A 27039-nucleotide genomic window follows, 5' to 3' on the forward strand; every position below is an offset into this window, starting at 1 on the left:
TTCTAACTAAAGAACACTTCACATATTAGTTTTAAATAAGTCTACCTTTTCATCCTCATCTTTCTGTTTTTTGACACTTGGAAAAATCCTGCCCTGAATTGTCTGCCTTTGAAAGACAAACTGACTCAGTAATGCAATATTCATATATTCACTTGGACTGCCCAGGTGTTTCACCCTTCATTTCCCAGTTGTTTTTTATACAGAAAACAACATTGAATTTCAGGGCTTTCCACCTGAGACAGGATCATCATCGGAAAGCAGTATTTTTTTTTATTCTCTGTTATAGTATGTGGGATAGTAAATACCACAAAAGCAGTCCAAAAACTTTTAGAATTCCTTCCAGTATGTTAATGTATCCATTCATCAAGCCTAGTCTTCAAGACCAGAGATAATCAACTGTATGATTTGCTTACATTTCTGATAGAGAATACTATCGTTCAGCAAGTAGACAGAATGCCTTCAGGCCTGAGGACCTGTTTTATTCTGGAAAATGATGTCTGTTTAGTAGAGCTTTAGGAAATCCATGCTTAGAAGCTATTCTGACAGCAAAGCAAGGATGAAAATGTTTTAAGCTGTATCAGCAAGTGATTAATTCCCATTTAAATCAACAAGAATGGAAAGAGATTAACTTTGGTGGAAATGTTCTGTTTAGCATTTGCAATTGAGTTCTATTGAGTTTTTGTCTCTCAAGTTTTCTGCTTGTCTAAGTCCTTCCCAGTCTGGAATAATTTAAAATGCAGTAATGCAGCAAATTATGTACCTCTGCAGCTAAACAGTGACCTTGATAGCTTTCCAAGATAAGTCTAGATTCAGCTGCTAAGATTTCCATGGCATGTTTGATGGACTTGAGATATATAGTCTTTTAGACCTTCATATTTTATCCTATAAAATAAATATTTTTCCTTGTTCCTAAATTTTTATAGGGCAAATATATCTGTAGCAGCCACATCCCATTGCTATTCTTCAAATGTGTTAAATTAAACTGTAGGCAAAGTCACTGGGAATTCTAGGAGTTGCAGTCTAAAGTGTATGAAAAGCAGCAGCATAGATATGGCAGGTCTGCTGAATGCAAGGTGATTTTCAAGATATGGCTAAAAAGAAAAGAAAAGAAAATGAAAATGGTAATGCAAAAACAGATGGAACTTCAACCATCCCATTGCAATTGCCATCTTAACTTCTTTGACCACATCCTTCATATCCCCTTGGCTGGATGTTTAACAATGTGGGTATGAGACCATTGTAATTTCTGCTCTATCATGAACTGTGTAGTTATGAGGACACTAAGAGAAACACCTGACCAACAGCATCAAAATAGTTGATCAATTGCCTGCAACCAGTCTAAATATATAGTAAAAATACTTACATTTTAAAAGTCTTAAACACTAAGCTGATATTATTTTCTAGAAGTTCTATTGAATTGGTTTTGTTTTAATGACTTTTGATCATCCTTTGTATTTTGATTTTGGTGATCTGGATCAGTTCTGTAGATGAGATGTTACAAGCTATTTGTTTCTTAATAGATGTTACAATTATTAATGAAGAATTCTTTAGGCTAAATCCAGTTCACAATTAAATATGTATATGAATTTAAATTTACTTTAATGACCTCTTATTGTCTCCTCTTGTATTCCCCTTATAATTTAATAAGAATAAATATTTATCCAGGCTGCATCTAACTTGCAGTTAATCTATCCTTTTTTTAATTTATGGGGCAATTGTGTTTGGAAGACTAAACAAATGAGGGTTCTGTTTAGCAGACCAAACAAACCTCAGGGTTTTCTCTGGTTCCAATCAAATGCTGTTTCCACTGCAGGATCCTTAATTGTTGAAAGTTTTATTGGTCTATGGCTATTGTGAATTCCCTAGTTTTTCTTTTTAAGTCTCCTATTTTAAGTGCATTAAAATATTATTGGCATAAGCAGCACAGATGAATAACTTTGAAAATGTTGAACAAGTACCAGAATATAAAACTAAACAACAGTCAATATTATACTTCTAATATCTATGACCAAAATCTCAACAGTGAGGCAGTGTATTAACCATATTATCAGCCCAGCTATAGAACAAGTAGTACTTTTACTCTACAGTTTACTTGTCAATAATGCTTGATGTGTGGGTCTCAGGAAGCAGGCCACTGTGATCTGGCCAGAGATCAATATCTACACCATGGACCTGGCAGAATAGGGGAATATTATGATTCAGGAAGGTCTGATCTATCACCTGACTTCTTGATGAGGTTGACTCTGGCATTCTGTATAAAGGCTACCTTGTAGAACAAGGCAGTGAAAAAAGAAGGCTCCAGCAGGCCCTGTGGTTGTGATCTCCAAGTCTGAGGGGGGGGGGAGCAAAAATCATCACCTTCTCCCCCTGCCTTCATTATAATTAGAGAACTAGTAACCCCCAAATTACAAACATGTCCTGTAACTACTCTTAAAAATAAGCAATGCATTTGCTCACTCAAGGGAGCTAGGACTTATACTTGAAGTTTAATGGGTCATCCATAGCATCTTATAACTGCTTCTATGTTGTGTCGCTGTACACAATAGCATCAGACCTGAGATAGAGAAGCTTCAGCTTAATTTTCCATTTAGCCAGGGAAGATTATCATTAATAATCTTTAATTAGTTATTTGAATATTACCCAATATTGAGTGAGTCTTCCTTGACTCACCATGAAGGGTGATTGTGGGTGCAAATTAGTGAGAAAAATTGTATATATTCCTCTTGGCTTCTTCCAACAAGGATAAAGGTAAAGAATATAAAGAATACATTATTATTAGGAGTGATGGTGTTACTGTCCTTAGACATTCCTAATAAGATCAAGGCATATCTACAGCCTTTAAGACGAATAGTAAACATTTTTCAGTAAAAAAATATTTACAATGGTACAATAGTAAACATTTTTTCAGTAATTCCTCTGTATATTTGATAGTAAATCTCACTATGCACACTGAGCTCACTATGCTCAACAAATTTGCTACTAAATTAAATTGTATATTTTATATTTTAAGCCCATGGGAGATTGCAGCACCAGAACCCTTCCTGTGTGTTTCCCCAAGCTGGCCTGGTCTGCGAGGGAAGCATATGGGATATTGCAGTACCAGAGCCCTTCCTGTGTGTTTCCTCTAGCTGGCCTGGTCTGTGAGGGAAGTGTGCAAGAGATCATGGCACTAGAGCCCTTCCCATGTGTTTTCCTCAGCTGGCCTGCCCTACAAGGGAAGCATGTGGAAATCTCAGTTTACTCGTGAGCACCATTGGTCGGGGGAGGCAGGGAGAAAGGCCAATGATGCTCACAGGTAAACTGCAGATTAGAGGCAGCTGGCTGACTTACTTGCTCAGCTGCTTGCTGCCTGGAGCTTGCAGGCAGTGAATGAAACCGCCACCTCCTGCCTCCACACATTGAAGAGGCCAAGCAGCAGTGGGAAGAGCATGGACCTCCTGAACTACAGGAAGCAGCTGCCAGAGATGCCCTCAGGCCACCCATCTGACACCCACCAAGCCTCCTCCCACTGCGCTTGTCTTCCTCCTCATCAGAAGCACTCACAAGCAACAAGAGAGGGAGACTGCAGGATTGCCCCCATCTTGTCTTCAGTATGTGGCTCATCGGCCTCTGGATGTCAGATTCCCACCACCCAGCAACAGTTCATAGGTTCTTTCCCCCCTAGTATGGAGAGAGGGGGGGAAGGAAAGAGAGAGAGAAACAAGAGAGAGGGGGAAGAGAAAGAAAGACAAGAGACACAGAGGGAGGGAAAGAGAGACAAAAGATACATAGAGAGAAAGAGATGAGTGAGAGGAGATGAGAGAGAGAAAGAGAGAGGGGGAGATGAGAAAGAGAGAAATAGGGAGAAAGAAAAACAGATGAGAGAAAGAGAGAGAGAAGTTGAGAGAGAGGGGGGAGAAAGAGATGAGAGAGACGGAGAAAAGAGAGAGACACACACAGAGAGATACTTTTTAAAAGAAAATAGAAAAATGGTTCTTTGAGTGTTTAAGGTTGCAGATCCCTGGGTAAAGCAAACACCATGGTCATTAAGTGAACCTTGTGGTCATTAAGCAAACACTGCGGTTGTTAAACAAGCCCATATTCCCCATGGGCATTTTTAATGAGAAACCAGAAGGAATTGTTGGAAACTGGCAAAGACCTCAGTCACATTACTGTGTGGGATGTTGTAACTCGTCGTGTGTGTGTGCACGCTCATGACTGTCAAAACTCCCAAAACAGATCAAGTAGCTCTGGGGAGGTCAGTCGTGAATTAGAACACTTGCTAAATAACTGGCCATTAAGTGAGGACCACTTGTATTTGGTTCGCTGTAAAGGCTCAGAGCTGTATGGAATCTGATTTCCTTTGACTACTTGGGGAATTACAAAAGGTCCGGATGGAGAAATCCTTGTAGGGGGAATTAGGATTGTGACTACCTAGCCATGCCCTCCCAGTCACATGACTACCTAGCCACATCAACCAGTCACACGACCACCTAGCCACACCCACCAATCACATGACCACCTAACCTGGCCCACCTAGCCAGGCCCACCTAGCCAGGCCCACACAACTGGTAGTAATTTTTTTTTTATTATCGGTTGAATCCTACCTCTGCCTCCAATGTATACTTTTTTTCAAGTTTTTTATTTATTTATTTATTTTTATCAAGGTATCAAATCAATGTATGAAAAAGAGAAACAGCTAATATGGCTTTTCAGGTGAATGTACCAATATGGCTTTGATGTTGCCAGACACATATCTTTCATACATTATTTATTTTAGATGTCTCCTGTACCTCAAAATATAAGTTATGAAGTTTGCCTTCATATTGGAAGTTCCTTTACATCACTCTAATACCTATATTTCCAAATTCTGAAATTGGTTTTGATGCTGCTTTTGTTTCTCACTCACCTGCAGAGCCTGGAGTTTGCACTGTATTTGGAGACCCCCACTACAACACTTTTGATGGGCGGACATTTAACTTTCAGGGAACATGTCAGTATGTTTTGACAAAAGACTGCTCTTCCACCACCTCACCTTTCCAGGTGCTGGTAAAGAATGATGCCCGAAGGACTCGTTCTTTTTCCTGGACAAAATCTGTAGACCTTATGCTGGGCAGCAGCACTGTCAGCCTCCACCAGCATCTCACAGTGAAGTGGAATAGAACTCGCATTTCTCTACCATATGAGACACCACATTTTCACATTGACTTGGAAGGATATCTATTGAAAGTGACAACCAAAGCAGGTGGGAGTATAATATGTGGTACTAAATTCTCCATGACAGGACCACGATGATGTATAAAAAAATTAAGTTTCTACCTTTTGCAGTAAGGTCACCTTGATTTATTAAAATGATGGGAATTCTAGTTTTCAATTACTGCATTTTTCCCAATATGGGACCCTATAGATGGAATTCTAGCTCCTAGAATTATCCTATAATGGATTAAGATTCTATTCCAATATATTTGGAGGGGCTCAGAATAGCTCAGAATTCAGAATAGCTAACTAACATCAATAAGTAATCCAATAAAAACAATATGTGAAACCTAAAAAAAGTAAAAATGTTTTGTTTTTAGGGTATTGATGAAACAAATCAGATGAAGAAGAATCCTGGTATTTGATAGTTTTTTAAATATATTTATTTGGGATAAAGCAGCTCTGAAAATGCAGATTTGTTTCTGCTGAACATGGATAATTGAATTCACTTTGTTTTTCATTCTTGTGTTGGAATATAAATACATCAGAGTTGTGAAGCATTTGCCAGATTATATACATGGCTGATTGACTAAATTTAGCTTAGTAAATCACAAGCTCTAGAGATCAGTATATGGATTATTCATTTTTCTAGACTGCCTAGGTCTAAAGCATATATAATGCTTCCTAATTGTATTGTATTAAAACCTCTCATAAGCTATGAGCAGAATAATCTACTTACTCAATCCTTGAGTAAGTAGACTGGATGAGCTGATGACTGATTATTACCAAAATAACTGCACCTGGTGCCAAATATCATTTTTAAATTAACTGTCTAAAGCCTTAAGTAGTTTTATATTTAATATTTTAAAACACATTAAAATATACATCTACAACTGCTTCTATTTTCATTATTAGTAGGATACAGAATTACAAAATTTAAGTTTATGTAGTCCTTGTTTAGCAATTAGCAAGTTTAGTGACCATTTACAATTACAGTGGTGATGAAAAAGTAAGTTTGCAACCAATCCCCATATTTACAATGTTCAAAAGTCTCCAAAGAAATTGAAAACTGAAGTAAGATCATAAGCACAATTGCAGTTTTACTTAGCAACCACCTCATTTAATGAACAAGTTGCCAATTCTAATGTGGTTGCTAAACAAGGACTATTCTGTATATGCAACACGTCTCTGTCTATCATCTCTATTTCTATATCTCAATCATCTCTATTTCTATATCTCAATCATCTCTATCTCTATATCATATCTTTCTATTATCTTTATCTCTGTCTCTATTATCTCTATATCTCTATCTTTGTACATTACAGAACGTTACAATTAACAGAGTATTAGATAAACCAGATAAATTCTTTTTCTCATTGCTTGGTTAAAGTCCAGTGCCAAGTAGAGCTAAAAAACAAAACAAAAAAGAAAGATTCAAAAGTATTTTATTCCAAGATTTTATTATACTAATGTATAATAAAATTGGGATGAATGCAGAAATACTTTCTTCAATTAATTTCTTTCTTATATTAAAAAAACTAAATCTATTTGGACTGGGGGGGAAACTATTCATCAATAGTTCCACCTGAACCACCTGAAAAAGTTTATCAGACCATATTTTAAAAGATTGCTAGAGGCAGGGCTTGTGAAACAGATCAAGGAATCTTTTACAAACTTGAGATTTCCATTTCATGTCAAATGAAACATGTTTTGCAATATAAGAAAAGATAGAATTTCTATTTGATGTCTCTCCACCTGGCAACAGGACGTATTACATTTAAACTGGGAATCTGAAAGCATCTGAATCGATTATGCAGATAACAAGCATGAAAAATACACACAGAATTTAGAGAATTTAGAGTGTTGCTAAAGGCAAATCTTGCTTGCTTTTCTAATCTGGCAAGCAAGAGTTTTGTCCTTATGACAAGATTGTTATAACAACCTTATGGCTCTCCAAAAAAGGCTTTGATTGCTAGATTTCCAAGGTATCAGTAAAGTGAAAGGAAAGTTCTGGAATAAGTAAGCATCATTCTACAAGTGCTTGTAGTACATAGAAAATGTTTAATAAAACATGTCCAACCCAAATAAGATCAGTAAATTCATAAGACTTAGCACAGTTGTTCCCAACCTTTGGTCCACAGACCACTGGGGAACCACAATGTCATCACATAGGATCTGCAAAAACTTGAAGAAATGTTAAGATTTAAATATTGAATTAAGTCTTGGGGCAGTTTGTGGCCAAAATAGGTGTATAAAGGGGTCTGTGGTGAAGAAAAGGTTGAGAAATGCTGCAGATTTTAATGGGTTCATAAGGCAAAGAAATCCACATGAATGTTCTTTGGTGAATCCAAATTGGGTGGGATCCTAGCTCCTAAATGTAAAAAAACTGTTTGCTGTATTCCCTGATGTGTGATAGTAAATATGTAATATGTCTGGATTATTTTTTTCTCCTGAAATAATTTACTTCTGTGTTTCTGCTTACTCTATTTTGCATTGTAAAATATGATTTAACAGGAAATTGATAGGTAATTGTAGCTATAGCTAAGGAACAGATTAATAACTGCACAGGCATCTGAAAGTTGCTGAATCCTGAAAATTATATTGGTGATCAGTAGACATAATGATAGAGGTTTCATTAGTTTGTTTAATAGTGTTGTCTATGGTATCAATTTTATATGAATTGAACCTTGCAAGTGCATTTGTCAACCATCAAATGCTGAGAAATCTCACTACAAAGAACAATTCTGACTTTATTTATTCATGAGGAGGACGATTGAACTAGAGGTTCTGTCCAGATGGTCCAGTTAATTTATTGCAGCCACTTTTAAAGTCATTCATAACCAGTACAAATACGTCTGAGAAGCTGTTGCTTCCTGTCTTTACCTATATGTTTTCTGTTCTCTTTATCTGATGGGAAAAAGGTCCAGAGAATCATCTCTTCTAACTTCTTTCCACTTCCCTCCCTAGTGTGGACAAAGGAGTTTGCAAAGTAAAAAAGAGATGGAGTACCTACATTATTTTTATAGAGTGTACACTTTGGTTTATAAGCTGGAAACTACAATTAATGCTTCATGAATCCTTTCACCAAGTGTGATGGGTGGGCACGCGTGTGTGCGCAATAGCGGCACACACAATTTTGGCACACCTTTAGAAAAAGGTTAGCCATCATTGTTATATAGTGTCTTTGAAAGTAACCATGTATCCTATTTTTCCCATAAAATAAGAAGGCATGCCAACCCAGTTGTAAATCATGTCCCTCCAATGTCAATAGTCTTGTATTTCTCAGTACAATCCATTCTTTCATCCATGTTAATGCCACTGCCTGGTAATATAATTCCCAATTTAGTTCAAAGCCTACTCTAACTCTTGAATCCTGTAACATTTTAAAATTAATTCTTGCTCTTTTTCTCTGCCAGATATATTTTATTATTGATTCATTAAGATCTTCAAAGTATTTTTTCTCCAATCTTATCAAATTGTTTGAAATAAATATAGTAGACTCGGTAATACATTCAGTTTCCGAAGAGAAGGTGTGGGAGGAGTAACCATTGGGTATTAACCTAATCTGATTGCCTATTGGAGATTGAGGAAATCTTTGGAAGCCACACCTCCTGCTGGTCCGGTGGCCACCCACTTTAACCTCAATCTTCGGCCTGATCGGAGTGTTTTTTCCTGCTCTCCTTTCTATCCGAGATTCAGGAGTTTTTTACTCTCAACAAAGCCTCAGCAAAGAATTTCAACTTAAAGCGACCTCACCTGCCTTCTGCTGTGCTCCACGCCGCTCATTCAAGCCTCGGCTTGCCAGCGCGCGCGCTCAGAGTCCTGCAGGGCCACCCGATTTTTCCAAAGGGGGTGGAAGGCCCAGGATCACAGAAAAACTTCCAGGCGACGATCGGAGGAGTCCAGGGAAGCTGGAGAACCCAGAACCCTTCCAGGATTGCGAAGAGGGTTCCAGCGGAGGAAGGAGACTCCAGACGGCACCAGCAGTCGCCATTTTGAATCATTGCCATCTTGGGAGCGCGTAAACAGCGTTCCGACACCGAAAGCACTCACGAGGCCGTAGGAAGCCGGAAGAGGCTTCCTTTCTGCTCTGCCCCGCCGGTGATCTGGGGGGAGAATTCAGGGCCTTGCCTGCCGGCAGCAGAGCCTGCAATCGATTAGAGAGCGGCGGATCCTATCCCTAGGAAGGGAATTTATTTACAGCCGGCTGCAGAAGGAGCACATGGGTGAGCAACGAACAGTGAGTAATGGCAGAGGCGACTAGGAGCAAAAACTCTAGGCCCAGAGCCCTGGGGGGTGCGGATCCAGAGGAAGGGCGAGTCCCCCTGCTCCCAGAGGCAGATCACCATCTAGGAGGGACAAAGCCAGGGCCCCCAAGAATCCATCCCCCAGGAAGGAGGCCAGAGCAACCAGGGCCTCGGCCAGGGAGTACCATCAGCCCTTCTCCCCCCAGATCACGCTCCCCTCGCAGGGCCTCTGCCCGGGCTACACACAGATCACCATCCCCAGCCTCTCCAGGGGGATCTCTGAGAAGGCGCAGCTCCCTTTCTCCTCCTCTCTCCCCTGCTCCCTTACTGGATTCAAGAGCGGATCCTTTTGGCCACAGAGCAGCCAGCCCAGCCCGGCCTTGCCTAGCACCTCTATCCCCTGAACCCAGGGAATATTCCCAACCACCAGAGCTTCAACCTGCGCTGCCTGATCTAACCAGCAGCTTTCAGGACATGTTTGCCAGAGCTCTGGCCCAGGTTATGGCTTCTAGCTTAACTCAGCAGCCACAGGCTCCCAGGAGCAGGGCCCCCCAGGAACCCCCCAGGGGGCTGAGCGATCGCCCTAGCACCTCGGCAGCAAGGGAAGCCAGGTCTCCCTCCCCATCCACGGCTAGTGAGGCATCCGACCTCGAGGAAGGAGAACTAAAGGATGTGGGGTTTTTGGAGGATGAAGACCCCCAAGCGGAGGAGGATTCCACCGTAGCGGGCCTTCCCCCCCTCCTTATTCAGCTCCCTTTTACGCAAGGCAGTAGCCACAGCTGATCTGGACCCACCCCCGGATCCCCAACCCGCAGCTGAGTCCTCGGGCAAAAGCAAGAGGAAGAAGGGGCCCTTCCATAGGCCCCCCATAGCTAAGGAGGAAATCCCCACCCCAGATATGTTTATGGAGGTGCTCAAATCTCAGTGGGTAAAGCAAGGGTCCTTTCCAACCCCAGGGGGGAATGAAAGAAAGTTTTATAATCTTAACCAAGCCTTTGCCCAAGCCTTGCAGGTTCCTGAAGTGGATAACCCGGTGGCAACCTTGGCATCTTCCTCAACAGTCGTAGCAGGAGACGCCGCTAATTGCCTCAAACCTGAGGATAAGAGAGCAGACATTGTTCTGCGCAAGACGTTCCAGGCCATCACCTGGGCTATCAGAGCGGCCGCCTCTGCCTCCTTTTTTAATAGGTCCACGGTCCTGTGGCTGGAGCAACTGAGGGATAGGACCCCAGCCTCTGAAGTGTGACTCCTGCAGGACATCTCCAAGGTGCTTGCGGTAACGCAGTTCTCGGCGGCCGCCACTTTGGACGCGATAAAGTATGCGTCGCGTGCTATGTCTTCTTCAGTTGCTTCTAGGCGACTACTCTGGCTACGTCACTGGCAGGCGGAATCCCGAATGAAGTGGCACCTAACCGGCGCGGACTACACCGGGGACAAGTTATTCGGGACGGCGCTAGATCCTCTCCTTGTGGAGGATAAAAACAAGCGGAAGATCCTCCCGTCAACGAACAAGCGGTTGGATTTCCGCCATGCACCGTACCCTAGGAGGACCTCCTACAGACCACCTGAAGGAGACAGCCAAGGCCAGAGGTACCAAAACCCCAGATTTCAAAGGCAGGGGGATAGACAATTTCAGAGCAGATTCAGGGGCCAACACCAGGGGAAGCGGCCCTTTCGTGGAGGAGGCGGTCGCCCCTTCCGCAGATTCAAGTGATCTGCCCCCGGATCACCCCATCAGCGGTCGCCTCTCCATGTTTGCGGATGCCTGGGAGCGTATCACATCAGATGAGTGGGTTCTCCAGACGGTAAGGCTCGGGCTTCGCCTGGAGTTCCGCTCCCTTCCTCCCAGTAGGTTCCGCACCTTCTCCTCCTCCTCAGACCCAAACAAGAGGGCCCTTAAGGCCAAGGCCATTAAACATCTCCTCGACATCAGGGCCATCGAGAGGGTCCCAGAGGGGGAAAAAGGGTCAGGATTTTATTCAAACCTCTTCCTAGTGCCCAAAAGCTCGGGGGGTTGGAGAGCCATCCTGGACCTTAAGTTACTCAACTCCAGGGTGGTATACCATAAATTTAAAATGGCTTCTCTAAGATCCATCCTGGAGGGCATCCGGCCGGGCGACTTCCTTGCCTCGATCGACCTTACAGAGGCATACCTGCATATCAGGATCGCCCCGGAACACCGTAATTTTCTGAGGTTCTCCCATGAGGGGAACCATTTCCAATACAGAGCCCTGCCCTTTGGGTTGGCCTCAGCTCCCAGGACTTTCACCAAGGTGCTAGCTGCAGCTGCTGGTCACCTGCGTTCCCTCCCTGTCCGTTTATTTTGCTACCTTGACGACATACTCGTCCTGGCCAGGTCCTCTGCCTCAGCTGCAAGGGATCTGAAGACTACCATTGACACTCTCAGATCCCTGGGGTTCTCCATTAACCTGGAGAAAAGCCACCTCGTGCCCTCCACCAGGCTGCTTCACCTAGGGTCCATTATCGACTCTGTAGTGGGGGAGGTGTTCCTCTCTCAGGATCGTAAGGACAGCATCGTTAAGATGATTCATAAGGTTCGCAAGTCACGCTCTGTCCCTGTAGTTCTTCTTTCCAGGCTCCTGGGAAAGTTCATCTCGTGCATAGGGATCATCCCTTGGGCCCGACTGCACGCCAGGGAGCTCCAGTGGTTCCTGCTACCACATCAGAAGGCCGGGACAAGTGACGTGACCTTCAAGATCCGAGTATCATCCCAGGTGCTGCTATCCTTCCGCTGGTGGCTGTCCCCAGCTCTGAAAGAGGCTGCCTCTTCAGAGATCCACCAAGGATGACGCTCACCACCGACGCAAGCCTCTTCGGCTGGGGGGCCCACCTGGAGAACCAGATCGCCCAAGGTCGGTGGACTCCAACAGATCTAAGGCACAACATCAACTGGTTGGAGCTCAGGGCCATCCACCTGGCCCTCGGACACTTCAAGGACATGGTCAGAGGTCAACACATCCTAGTCCTGACAGACAACGTAGCGGCCAAGGCACACGTGAATAGACAAGGAGGCACCCACTCCAAGGCTCTCCGTGACGAGGCGCTGCGTCTGGGTCACTGGGCGGAGAAACACCTGGCGTCCATCAAAGCGGAGCACATCTCCGGAACAGAGAACCATCAAGCAGACTGGCTAAGCAGAGAAACGATCGACAACGGAGAGTGGCAGCTCCATCCCTCGATCTTCCACAGGATCTACGAGAGGTTCGGACATCCGACGGTGGACCTGTTTGCGACGCCGCACAATGCCCAGCTACCGAAGTTCGTCTCGAGGTTCCCGACCCCGGGAGCCATGGACACGGACGCCCTACGCTGCAGCTGGCCACCAGGTCTTCTCTACGCCTTTCCCCCTCTTCCCCTCATCCCTGGGGTTCTGATGAGGGTGGTAGCAGAGAGGGCAGATCTGATAATGGTAGCTCCTTTTTGGCCGTGCCGCCCCTGGCTGGCAGATCTGATGGACCTGTCCACAGCTCCTCCCTGGAGGATCCCAGCAGGGAGGTGGCGCTCCACCAGGGATCCCTAGAGCACCCAGACCCGGAGTGGCTCCATCTGACCGTCTGGTGCTTGAGCGGGAACAACTGAGACAGGCTCAGTTCTCCGAGGAGGTCATCAGGGTGGTAGAGGCATCCCGGAGACAATCCACCACCCGCATCTACAATGCCTCGTGGGTGGCCTTCTCAGACTGGTGCCGGGGTAAAGACATCTGTCCTATGACTGCCTCAGTTCCTCAGGTTCTGGACTTCCTCCAGGAGGGTCACCAGAAGGGCCTCGCCACCAGCACCCTTAGGCGTCAGGTTTCCGCTCTTTCCACAGTCCTAGGGGGGGTGAACGCTCCCCCCTTATCTCAACACCCGGTTCTCAGGCGTTTTCTCAAAGGGGCGGCGAATTTGAAACCCTCAGCGGTCCATCGATTCCCCTCCTGGGATCTTCCCACAGTCCTCCAGGCTCTAACGGAGGCTCTGTTTGAGCCTCTGAAAGAGGTTTCCCTCCAGCTTCTGACCCTTAAGGTCGTTTTTCTGGTAGCCATCACTTCAGCCAGAAGGGTCTCAGAGATCAACGCCCTTTCCAGCAGAGCAGACCTCTGCACCTTCCTAGATAACAGGGTCGTCCTCAGACTAGACCCTTCTTTCATGCCCAAGATCAACTCCCCCTTCCACAGAGGGTTAGAGATCATCCTTCCGGATTTCTGTCCCCATCCCTCCGGGGAGAGAGAGAAATCCTGGCATAAGTTAGATGTTAGAAGAGCCCTACGCATCTACCTGAAGCGCACGGCTCCCTTTCGACGATCAGAGGCCCTCTTCGTGTCCTTCCAGCCTTCCACCCGTGGGGCTAAGGTCTCCTCGGCCACCATCAGCAGATGGATCAGAGCGGCCATCTCTCAGGCCTATCAGGCTCGGGGTCTTCAGGTCCCACAGGGTATCACAGCACACTCCACTAGAAGTGCTGCCACCTCAGCCACCTGGTCTTCCCAGGCTCCCCTAGAAGAGATTTGTCGAGCGGCCGCCTGGGCCTCCCCGTCTCCCTTCATTAGACACTATAGATTGGATGCCTACGCTTCGGCGGACGCCGCCTTCGGCAGGAGGGTCCTTCAGGGCATCCTAGTCTCGCAAGGGGGCTCAGGCCCGTCCATTCCCTCCCAGGACAACTAACTTTGGTATGTCCCAATGGTTACTCCTCCTACACCTTCTCTTCGGAAACTGGCAGTTGGACTTACCTGAACTGCCTGTTTCGATGAGAAGGGTGGGAGGAGTCACTTCCCGCCCGTTATGGCACCCTGCGCCGTGAAGCAGGGCCTGAGCACGTCCAGGTTCAAGCAACGGCTAGGAAGAATTGGTATTGGCTGTTTCTTTTTGCTTCCTTTCAGATGTCGTTCAGACGTTCGGTTAAAGTGGGTGGCCACCGGACCAGCAGGAGGTGTGGCTTCCAAAGATTTCCTCAATCTCCAATAGGCAATCAGATTAGGTTAATACCCAATGGTTACTCCTCCCACCCTTCTCATCGAAACATGCAGTTCAGGTAAGTCCAACTGCCATTTTAATTGTAGCTATTCTTCCTATTAATGATAGTTGCAAGCTTTTCCATTTTTTCCAAGTCTATCTTAATTTGTTGTATCAGTTTATAATAATTATCTTCCTTAATCATTACATATTTCGCTGTTAATTGAATCCCTAGATATTTTACTTTCTTTGTTATCTGCTTATCTAATCAGTTCATTAGCTCTCTTTTTTGTTTTTCTGTAATATTCTTCACAAAAATTTTACTTTTCTTTCTTTGTTTATTTTCAGACCTGCAACTTCACCATATTCTTCTATTCTTTTTAGCAGTTTAGGTCCTGTTTCTTGTGGATCTTCTAAGATAAAAACCAAATCATCTGCAAATGGCTGCAATTTATATTCTTCCTTTTTTATTTCCATGCCTCTTATCTTCTTATCCTTTCTAATATTTCTGTTTAGTATGTCCAGTGTCAATATAAACAATAACAGGGACAGAGGACATTCTTGCCTTGTACCCTTCATCATGCTAACCTTTTCCATCATGTCTCCATTTACTATAACTTTAGCAGTTTGTTTATAATATATTATTGATAATATATTGGGATATGGTGGCTCAGCGGCTAAGACACTGAGCTTGTCGATTAGAAAGCTTGGCAGTTCGATAGTTTGAATCCCTAGACTATGTAATGGAGTGAGCTCCTGTTACTTGTCCCAGCTTCTGCCAACCTAGTAGTTTGAAAGCATGTAAAAATGTAAGTAGAAAAAATAGGAACCATCTTTGGTGAGAAGGAAACAGTTATGCCGGCCACATCACCATGGAGACGTCTTCAGACACCATTGGCTCTTTGGCTTTGAAGCGGAGATGAGCACTGCCCCCTTGAGTTGGGAATGACTAGCACATATGTGCGAGGGGAACATTTACCTTTACCTTCACTTTATAATATATTGCCTTAATCATTTTAGTAAATCTCTCCCCAAAACCCATAACTTTTAGTTTCATCAACATAAACGGCCTGGGTTACAACATACCCACCACCCAGGCAACTACAACACAAAACAACAACAGAGACACAGCCAGCACCAATCAGCACCAATCTACCAATAATGATACAACCACACATCCAATCAATCCACTTACTGAAATAAATCCAGCACTCTACATACCCCACCAAGATTTATAGAAAGACGGCAGCTCCGACCACGCTTTAAGCCGAAGACACCAGCCTGAAAATGGCGAGTGAGACCTCGCCGAAACGTTGCCAGGACAATCTCAATCTTACATGGGAAAAAACCCAAATACAAAAAGATATGTGTGTGTGTCTGTGTGTGCCCGCGTGTGTACGTCCGTCCGTCCCTAGGACATACCATCTACTGGAAAAAACACACACCAACCTCTACTTAAACGCACAATCCCATCACCACCCTGCACAGATCAACTCTGTAGCCAAGACCCTCATCTCCAGAACCAAATGCCTAGCCGACAAACATCACCTGAAAACTTGATCTGTGCAGAATGGTGATGGGATTGTGCGTTTAAGTAACGGTTGGTATGTGTTTTTTTCTGGTAGATGGTATATCCTAAGGAGCCATTGGGTTTTTTGTAGATTAGGATGTCCAGAAAGGGAAGTTGTTTGTTTGCTTCTATTTCCTTAGTGAATTGTATTTTGGGGTGTAGGCTGTTGAGATTTGTGAGGAAGTTGTCCAGTTTTTCTTTCCCGTGTGGCCAAATCACAAAAGTGTCATCAATATATCTAAGCCAGAGTTAGGGTTTGTGTTCACATTTATCTAAGGCGTTAGTTTCAAAATGTTCCATGTATAAGTTTGCGATGATGGGTAGGAGGGGTGATCCCAAGGGTGCTCCTTCTATCTGTTTGTATCTTTGTCCATTATGGATGGAGTATGTGTTGGTTAGGCAGTGGTTGGTCAAGTTCAGGATGTGTTTAGGGGGATTGTGTTTGTTCTGGATAGCTGTCAAGGCTTCTTTTATAGGCACTTGGGTGAAGAGGGATATGACATCGAAACTCACGAGTAGGTTGCTGGGTTGTAGGTTTTGTTTCTTTATTCTTTCTATGAAGTTGAGTGAGTTTTGTACGTGTGAGGTGATGGATTCTGCGAGGAATTTGGCAATATTGTGTAGAGGTGAACCTATGGAGGTACTATGAGTCTGAATGGTGTTCCTTCTTTGTATATTTTGGGGAGGCCATAGAATTTGGGGCATCTGGAAGATTTCTCTCTGGGGATGATTCTTTGCTGGATCTTTTCACTGATGGGAGAGGCTTTTATTTTGGATTTGGTGGGGTAGGTAGTGGGGTCTGTGTTTAGAGGTTTGTAAGCGAGGTCTTGGAGTAGGTTGGATAGTTTGGCTTGGTAGTGAGACATGTTCATCACCACTGTGGTGTTACCTTTGTCAGCCCTAGTCAACAAACAAGCCCCACCCACCACCCAGGCCATTACAACAATGTACACACAGCCAGCACCAATCAGCAACAATCTACCAATCATGATACAACCACACAACCAATCACTCCACTTACTGAAAAAAAGCCAGCACTTCACACCCACCAAGATTTATAGAAAGACGGCAGCTCTGATCACACTTTAAGCCCAAAACCCAGCCTGAAGATGGCGAGTGAGACCTCGCTGAAACGTTGCCAAGACAATCTCAATCTTTCACGGTAAAAGACCCGAATACAACAAGACCAGCATGTATGTATGTATGTATGTATGTATGTATGTATGTATGTATGTATGTATGGTTTTTTTATTTGTTCATTTTCATAACATATAACCACATGTGTACTATTAAATAATCTACATCAACTCCACAAAACAATTATTGGTTCTTCTGCTCTCCATACACCCTATTTGTACCTTATCCATCACTTTCTTCTCCCTCTCTACTCCTCCTTCCTACCTCCTTTCTTCCCTCTGTTGTCCTTCTCTTCTCTACTTCCCCTTCCTCTCTCCTTCCCTTCTCTTCCCTTTCCGCTTCTTCTTTCTCTCTTCCTCTTCCTCCCCTGCCCTCTCTCCTATCCCTCTCTTCTTCCCTTACCTCTGTCCTCTACTTCACACTCTTCATCTCATTTACTTGGTGTATTTCAGCCTCTGAGCAAGCTCCATTTTATATTGATGCTATTTATAATTCCTTTTCAATATACATATTTAATTTTAACATATATCTTTTTCCTTTTTTATAAGAGAAAAAAGTACACATATATAGTAATTATATTTTTTTTTTAAAAAACCCAGCCTATTTTTAGTCAAGATGTAGATCTGGTTACAATTCCCAGCTATTCTCATCATTATATTTATATAATTATGCATCCTTACAGGCCTCAAATTTGTGATTGTCTTTATAATCTCAATAACTTTCCATTGTAAATATATTTCATGTTCCCTCTCCATTTTTCCATATCTTGACTTAATTACCCTTAATCGTCTTTAAATAACAAGCCTTACTATTCAATGTTCATTACAATTCCCTTAATCTCCTATATAGAATAACAAGCGGTACACATCTCACTTTGTTCATCATCTTAGGAGTTCTATATTTGTCCATGTTTCATATATTTTAACCTTTATTTAATTATCTTTCCATTATCATATTCAATCAGTTAGCAACTCAATTTTATTACCATGCATAGGAGTAAACCACATATCTCAGTTTTATATTTCCCCATATAACAATTTCTAATTGTCTGATTTTTCCTAATAAGTCTTTTGTCTCTATTCCTGTCTTCTCCCTTTTCATTTTTTTGACAAAATCCAGATCTGTCCATTAATATTATTTATACTCTCAAGGTTCTTTGCCTTTTCCAAGTTCTGATTTATGACTGTGGGTTAATTAGATCTTCTTATCAGGTTTTCATCTCATCCTGCATACTCCTGCTCAGTTGCTTTGGCTGTGCAGCCATGTTTCCATGCTGCCGCCCTGACTCCAATTCAGAGAACAAATCTCTCACCTGTTGCACTCTCTCTGGGACTGATGCTTACACTTCTTCACACCCCTGAGGGGTTCTGATCCAAAAAGGATCTCGGAATTGATTTGCCAGACAGAGTTCACCTGAGACTCTTCAGAGCTCACACACCACTTGTCTGTCCAGCTGGAGAACTTCTGTTCGAATCCTATCAAATGCCTTTTGTGCATCAAGGAAGATCAATGCCATTTGCTTCTCTGAGTGTGCTTCATAGTATGCCAGCATATTTAAAATTTTGCTCATATTGTCTTTTATTTGTCTCTTTGGTAGAAAGCCATTCTGATCTGTATGTATAAATTGACTGAAAAATCTTTCAAGTATTTCTGCTATTATTGAAGCAAAAATCTTATAGTCTGTATTCAATAATGATGTTGGCTTATAGTTTTTTATCCATTGCAGGTCTGCTTCTTCTTTCGGTATGAGTGTAATATATGCTTCCATCCAGGAGTTTGGTATTTTTGCCTCTGACAGTAGTTAATTGAATACTTCCAACATTTAATTACCTATAGTATCTTGTAGTGTTTGTATGGTTCTGCTGGTAGTCCTTCCAGATCTAGTGTTTTGTTATTCTTTTGTCTTTTAATTGCTTCTGTTAATTCCATCATTGTTATTCTTTCTTCTAATACTATTTTAACTGTTTCTGGTACTGGATAACTCCACATTTTCTAAATATTGTTTTATTTTTTTCTTCTGGAATTGTTTCCTTGTTGTATAATTTTTCATACAAATCATGAATTATTTTCTTTTTAATCATCATTTTGATAGAAAGAGATTCCTTCCTCATCTGTTAATTGATAAATCAGTTTCTTTTCTTTCTTCTTTTCTAGTCTATATGTCAGCCATCTTCTTGGTTTATTAACATTTTCAAAAAAAATTGTTTAGAGCTTTTAATTTTTTGCAACTCTTCATTTATCAAGTTCAATTTATGTTTTTTTAAATCCATTTGATTTTTTTATATTCTTTTGGAGGGGGGATATTTTTGTAATTCCATCTCTAATCTTTTATATTCCTCTTCTAAATTCTTTTGTGCTTGTCTCCCCCCCCCCGCACATATGTTATCCCCCTCTAATATATGCCTTTGGTGTATCCCACACATTTTGCAGTGAAGTTTCTTCTTTTCTGTTCTCAAAAAAAAGTCCAGCTCTCTCTCCATAAATTGCATAAATTCCTTTCTTTCAATATTGTCTGGTTCATTGTCCATCTTCTTTTTTTGTCCCTTCCATACAACTTTTATTGGATTGTGATCCACCCAGGTACTCATTTCAATATTTATTTCTTGTATATTAGATATTAACTCAGTTGACATCCATATCACATCTATTCTGGATCAAGACATGTATCTATTTGTGTAGAATGTGAATTGATTTTTCTTGGGGTAAGTTCCTTGCCAAGCAACTTGCATAACTAATTCTTCCACCATTAAAAAAAAGCTTTTGGGGAGTGTTTTCCTCATTTTTTTCCTAGTTTTATAATCCAAGTCTGCATCTATAATTGCATTAAATCTCCTACCATATATATGTTTTCCTACTCCATTTCTATTATTTTCTTTTGCAATTTACCATAGAAATCTTCTTGGTTGTTATTTGGTGCATATATTGCATATATTACTAAGAGTAATATTTTTTAGTTCATTATTATCTCCACCATTAGGCTCTATTCCTTTCTTCCTCATCCACAACTATTTGTTCAGCCTTTACTGTATCTTTAATATAGAGTGCTATGCCCCTCTTACTTTGCTATAGAAGGGAAGCATATAAGTTTCTAATTTTTGGGTATTCCAGCATTTTTTGTGTTGCTTTTTAATATGTACTTCCTGTATGGATGTATACAGGAAGTACATATTACTTCCTGTATACATTCATATTGTATGCATGTCCAATTTTAATTTTTCTAATTTATTAAATATTTTTTCCTTTTTATTGCCAAATTCAGTCCATTTATGTTAATTGACATTAACTTTATTTCTTCTTCCATAATGTTTACTTATAGATGGGTCGCTCTTATCTCTCTTCTTTTACCCTTGCATATTGCTGTTTCTTCCCATTCTTTTGCATCTTCCTTTTGTTATATTTCTCTTTCCTCAGTGATTTCTTCTTGACGTCTAAATTCTCTTTCCTCTCTTAGTTTCTCTTTCTCTAATGCTCCGAAATACCGGTCATAAAATTGTTCCACTTTCTCTATTGAATCCAATCTGTGCCTTTGCTCATGCCAAATCACCAAAATTCCTTCTGGTATCGGCCACCTATAGTTCACTCCTGTTTTGATTAGACACTTTGTCAAAAATTGGTATCTTCTTCAATCTCTAACTCCTCTCAGGATTTGTTTTAACACTTCTATTTCTTTCCCTTTATATTTCAAAGGATCATCTCTCACTGTCTGCAAGATTTCTGTTTTTGTTGCTTTCTTTGTAAATCTGGGGCTGCCATTGAAGAGCACCCAGAGGCTTCAACTGGTCCAGAATGCGGCTGCACAGGTTATCATGGTGGCACCTAGGTGCTACCATGTTGCACCCCTTTTAGGTGGCCTGCACTTGTTGCCAGTTGTGTTCCGGGTGCGAGTCAAGGTACTAATTATGACCTTTAAAGCGCTCCATGGCTTAGGCCCAGGATACCTGCGAGACCACCTACTGCCACCGGTAGCCTCCCACCGTTCAGTGCGATCCCACAGAGTTGGCCTCCTCAGGGTGCCGTTGGCCAGACAGTGTCGGCTAGTGACCCCCAGGGGGAGAGCCTTCTCTGTGGGAGTGCCTTCCCTCTGGAAGGAGCTGCCCCGGAGCTTCGTATAATCCCCAACCTCCGGTTCTTCCGACGGGCCCTAAAAAGTTGGCTTTTTCAGCAAGCCAGCCTGGCCTGAACAAAACAAAATAAATTGTTGATTATTGTTAATTTTAATCAATTTTTTTTTAAATGTTATTTTGAATCTTTTTTTAATTTTTATTTTATACACATAAACACATCAACAGAACACATCAACACATTAACAAAAATAACCACATAACTTAAAAACAACATAGGAACAATAAGTTCCATCGTATATCATACAGCAGTTCCAAATCGGTTTCTTTGCAATTAGTGTTTTCCCTTCTATACCTTTCTATCTTGCGTTCATAATCTCGTTATTCATTATCCATTTTTATATACATTTCTTTATTTATTTATACTTAGCTACTTATGATCAAGTATTGTTTACCTATATTGTGCTTTATATTTTTACTGTCATTTATTCTCTTACATACAATTCTAGGTATACATTCACATAGTTATTCTTTTTCTTTGCCATTCTTATATTATTATTATTCCATTTAAAAGGATATAAGATATAATTTGGAATGTATTGTTTACCATCCTTCACACCTGCTATGACACCACCTTATTTTCTCTTTCTTTTCTTTTCTCCCTCCCTTCCTTCTCTACTTCCTTCCTTCCTCCTCTCCTTCCCCTTCTTCCCTCCCTTACTTCTCCTCTACTCTTACCCTCTGTCTTCTCCTTCCTACCCTCTCTCCTTCTCTTTTTCTCTCTTCCTCCCTCCTCTCCTTCTCTTTCTCTCCCTCCCACCCACCTCTCCTTACCTCTATCTTCTTCCCCTACCTCTCCTCCACATCTCACCTTATTTTCTCTTTCTTTTCTTTTCTCCCTCCCTTCCTTCTCTGCTTCCTTCCTTCCTCCTCTCCTTCCCCTTCTTCCTTCCCTTACTTCTCCCCTACTTCTACCCTCTTTCTTCTCCTTCCTACCCTCCCTCTTTCTCTTTTTCTCTCTTCCTCCCTCCTCTCCTTCTCTTTCTCTCCCTTCCACCCACCTCTCCTTACTTCTCTCTTCTTCCCCTACCTCTCCTCCACATTTCTTCTTCCTCTCCTACTATCTCTACTTCTCTCTCTCTTTCACCCTCCACTTCTTTCCTTTCCTTCGTCCCTCTATTCCCTACTTCCTTCCTCCCCTCCTTTCCTTCCTTCTTCCCTTCCTTTCTTTTTCTTTTTGTAATATTTTTTTTTATTTTTTTGTTACATAAACAACACATGCCCACAACAGTGGGGAAAAAAAATCAAAACACAAAAAAACAAAAAACAAGGCAGAGAGAAAAAAACAAAAAAAACACAACAAGTATATGTTATAAAAAAGTATATCAGCTGGTTACAACAAGTTTTTGTGCATCTCTTCCATTAATTCATATTAATTCAAATATCTTAACTCAAATGTTTACCATATTAACATCATCATACCTCCACTTTTAGTTGACTATAGTTGTTTAAACATCCTTCATCCTTAACTATGCCAAAGATTTAATCCATAACCACATGCTAGCATTTCATTTACTTGTTTATAAAATCCTCCATTAACATCAAATCCTCATAGCCTGTTTTAGCTAAACATCCATAGTATTTAGTACCAAAAATTCCATCCTCCATGTATATAGTTTATTATCATTCTCCTTTCTTTATGTAATTATATCGCATGTCATAGCATTTTCCTCATATTAGTTAAGATTTAACTGTATATAGTTTTATTTTATTTTTTAATAATAATAATTATTGTGATTAATAACCTTTATATATGGTCCAATTTCTAACCTTCCCTTCTCATATCCAATTATTATTTATCATATCAACTCAACATTATATACATTACTATCATTATCAATTATTATTCAACTATATCTATTACAAATGAATTTAATTAGGTTTAGCTAGTTTTGAATTGTATTCTTCCATCTATCAGCCTTTGTCTCTCCAGTAACAAAATCTCCTTAATCCTGTTGCCATTCGTGGGTCGAGTTCTCCAAACATCTTTATGAGCAAGTCCATACAAAAAAATCTTTGCACCTTTTTGCTTATGGTGCCTCTCATATAATGCTGCCGTCCTCCGTTTGTTTTCTTTATCAGCTTGTCTTTAATTCTCAGTGGTGGTATCAAAAGTTTTGCAGATGATATTTCATAAAGTATAAATTCTTTAATGCTTCTCACTCCTTCTACGCTCTGTCTTTCGAAGTAAATCTTCTGTGTGGCTGCCCCCCCTTCAGACATTCCATCTTTTTCTCCCTCAGAGGTAAACCGGTTGCCCGGAATATCAGCAAGTTGAAAATCTTCATCTCTGACATCCTTCGTTTGTATTTCAAGAACATTCAAACGTTCAACATTCTCATTTTTTTTTCTTCATATTTTGTTGCTAGAAACAACAGATAATCCAGTTTCCTCTCAAATCTATCATATGTGGCAGATAATTTTTGTAGTGCGGAAGAAATCATTTGAATAGAGACTTGAATAGACGCCATATTTGTACGCAGTTAGTATTTTTCTTTTGGAAACTCTGAGGTATTTGCAAGTAAAAACAAGCTGGGAACTGTACAATCTTATCTGATTTTAGACCAATCCAGCCAAGCAGTAAAAGTGTCAAGTTGTAAGGAGCCAAATTATAGTGAATTGGTTTACAGCCCACTTACAGAGGATCAGAGGAGATGTTGGAGTAATCTTTCCTTTGTCCATGTAAATAGCATTTAAAACATTTAAAAAATAGGGTAACCACCGTCCATAAACCAATAAAGAGATCGAAATCGCCGCTAGATTCTTCTGTTCTTTGGTTTCAATTAGCTTAAATTTTTATGCAGACTGTCTTTCTCTGAGTAATAAAATCACTTTACCAGCTGGAAAACACTTTTGCCATTCTTTGGAGCTATCTGCAGTTTCGGTTAGTCTTACGGCTAATCCAGAAGTCACTGGCAAAGGAGGTTAAATTCCAAGCCCCCAGAGACTTTGCCAACGTCTCTGGGGTCACTGGATCTCCTCCTACCTTTCACTGTCTCTCCGGGACAGCTTGGGTTCAAAATGAACCGTCCAATTGCTTCGGAATAGGGGAATTTCAGGAATAGCCTGAAAATCCGTCTTCTCACTGCTAAGCCCCGCATTCTTCCTCCCTTCCTTTCTTTTTCTATTGTTATAGGTGTTTCTTTCAAATCCGGTTTATGTTTTCTTGAGGGTGTTATTTCCACAGGTCCATTTTTTATATCATTTCCTTTTTTCTCTATCATTGTACAGTCTATATGTCAGTTATCATTCTGATTTGATTTCACCAATCATGACCCCCTTGTTTTACTCATAATTATTATTTTTGAGAGTTGTTCTATTCTTTCATTGCTTTTTATTTCTTTGCTCCATCTATCTACACCAATTAACCCATATCTGGTCTACTTTCAATTTCTTAGGAATATTAAACATCTGGGCTCTTTTTTTAGTGTGTTCAGTCCATTCAAGTTTATCTACATAATTGTTATTTCTTGATCCATCTTTAGTTGAGATTGTTTCTTTTACTTCTAGTTTGTATCTGACTTTTCCCTCTCGCGCCTTCCTTCTCTGCTCTCTCTCTTTCTTGCCTCTGTTCTTCTCTCCTGCTTCTTCTGCTGTCTTCTAATGTTTCTTCCTCTTGACCTCTACATTCTAGTTCCTCTTTGCTTCCTTGTTCTCTTTCCCTATTGCAGTGTTCTTCATAGAATTTGTGTGCTTCTTCTAAATTCTTTATCTTATATCTTTTTCCTTGCCAAGATACCAGAACCCTTTCTGGTACCAACCATCTGTACATTATTCTGTTTTTATTTAACTCGTTTGTTAAGAATTGGTATTGCCTACGTTGTTCCCGAATTCTCCATGGGATCTGTTTAAGCGTGGTCAGCTCTTTTCCCTGTAGAATAATCGTCTCTTCTCTAGTTTTTTTGTACACTTCATCTCTGGCAGTTTTCTTAGCGAACCTTACATCCACTTCTCTCGGGAGTCTATTTCTTCTGGCATAGTTAGTATTCACCCTGTAAGCCTCATCCATATTCCCTCTCACATCCTGTTCTTCTTTTTGCAGAAATTCAGTGAGGATATTAATCATTTTTTCTTTCAGGTCTTCCTCCTTCTCTTCCAGTATGTTTTGAAATCTTAGGTAGAATGCCGCTTTTTTGTTTTCAAGTCGGATTATTGATATTTCTAATTCCTTATTAAGTTGTTTATATCCTATTTCCATCTTTCCCATCTTCTGATCTGAGTGTTGTATTTTTTCTTCCATACATTGAATTTTCTGTTCATTGATTGCTAAGGCATTCTGTATCTTTTCGACTTTATCATCTACATTCTTGATAGTTCCTTTCAATTCTCCCATTTCATTTTTTAATTCTTTATGATTCTTCCTTGACTCTTCTTGGCTTTTTGCCAAAGTCTCCTGTATCAATTGGAGCAGCGATTGCATGTTCTGCATCATTGGTGCTGGTCCCGCTGATTCTACCATATTTTCAGCTTTCTCCAACCCCCACGCACTCTCGATTGACCTTTGGTTTGAGGAAGGGGGTGTTGCTGAACTCACATTGGGTATGGTCTTTTTCCCTAATTTTACTGAGGTTGCCATTTTTAACCCCCTATTTGTCCTTGCCCACAATTGGCTATAACTTTAACCTTGTTTATACTTTATCAGTAATATCAATAATATAAATAATTGTATAATCCACTATTCAGCAACAATTCAACTATTAACCTTCCTTGGTATCACCTTTCAATACTTAAACATTCCTATGTAGTATTCTATTTAATTAATTTGATTAATATATATTATAAATTTATATATCACACTCTTATCTTTTATCAATAAATGTTTCTCAATTTTATTGGTTATACAAGTATTCACTTCTGATAATTAGTCTCTCTATGTTCTTTTACGACAAGCTTCATCATTCAAATTTACAGTCCATTAGGTATCACTCTGTCCTTAGAATCACTGTTAATATCCATGAAGCAAAAGTCTATTTCCAGGCAGATCTCTGTTCCAAGCTCCTAGTCAAATAAATATCAAATGCTTAAAATGTTTAAACGTTCAACACAGCAGCAGAAGGACTGGTGAGCAGAAAGAAAAGGGAACTCCATTTACCAAACCGCCTATTAAGCAGTCACTTCTTTGAACCTTCCAACTCTTTTCAGCAACTTTTATCTTCTGGAGTCCATGTCGGGTTTTTGTCCTTACTGTGGCTGATCTTTAGGCTCTTCTGGCTGTCCCTTCCTGTCCATTCTAACACAGCGTTTCTGCTCCGCTCCTTCTCAGCAAAATTGTACTGTAAACACATCCTCTCTCCCAGCTACTTCTTATTGTGAATCTTAATTGGGTTTGTTTTTTGGATATTCTATCTATTTTTTTTAACTTTTGTAATATGTGTTTTTTTAATATTGTACGCCGCCCTGGGTCCTTGGGAGAAGGGTGGCATATAAATCCAATAAACCAAACTAAACCAAACCAATCTGACATGAACTTCTCTAGGAATTTTATTTCTCATCTCATATCTAGTGTGCACTCTAAATATTTCATCAATATTGGCTAGAATTTTTTTCTTAGGCTCTTCCAGTGCCCCTGCCATTATCTCTGCTAAGTTTTCCTCCTTCTCTTCTTCCATGTTGTAAAATTTCAAGTAATAATCTGCTTGATCCATTTCCAGAGATATTATTGTTTTTTTCTTTATTTTGGTCTGCCACTGTAAGTCTGTAATCAAGCTCTCCTACTCTTTTTTCTGTTATTTCCACTTTCTCTTCTACTTTTTGTATGCGTTGTTCATTTTTCTCCATTATTTGTTGTAGGTTCTCTAATTTATTTTCTACTTTTTCAATTTTCTCTTCTACTT

The 27039-nt window shown here is 41.0% G+C and overlaps 1 protein-coding gene across 1 annotated transcript in view; it reads left to right on the top strand.

The window, feature by feature from the left end:
• The window catches only part of BMPER (BMP binding endothelial regulator), a 464374-nt gene that overhangs the window by 313831 nt on the left and 123504 nt on the right, over window positions 1-27039 (top strand). The window contains exon 12 of the mRNA XM_032234511.1: window positions 4895-5224. Within this exon, the coding sequence (XP_032090402.1) occupies window positions 4895-5224 (330 nt within the window). The remainder of the gene's footprint in view (window positions 1-4894; window positions 5225-27039) is intronic.

This window comes from Thamnophis elegans, chromosome Z (assembly GCF_009769535.1).
Source record: "Thamnophis elegans isolate rThaEle1 chromosome Z, rThaEle1.pri, whole genome shotgun sequence".
Taxonomy (NCBI): Eukaryota; Metazoa; Chordata; class Lepidosauria; order Squamata; family Colubridae; genus Thamnophis; species Thamnophis elegans.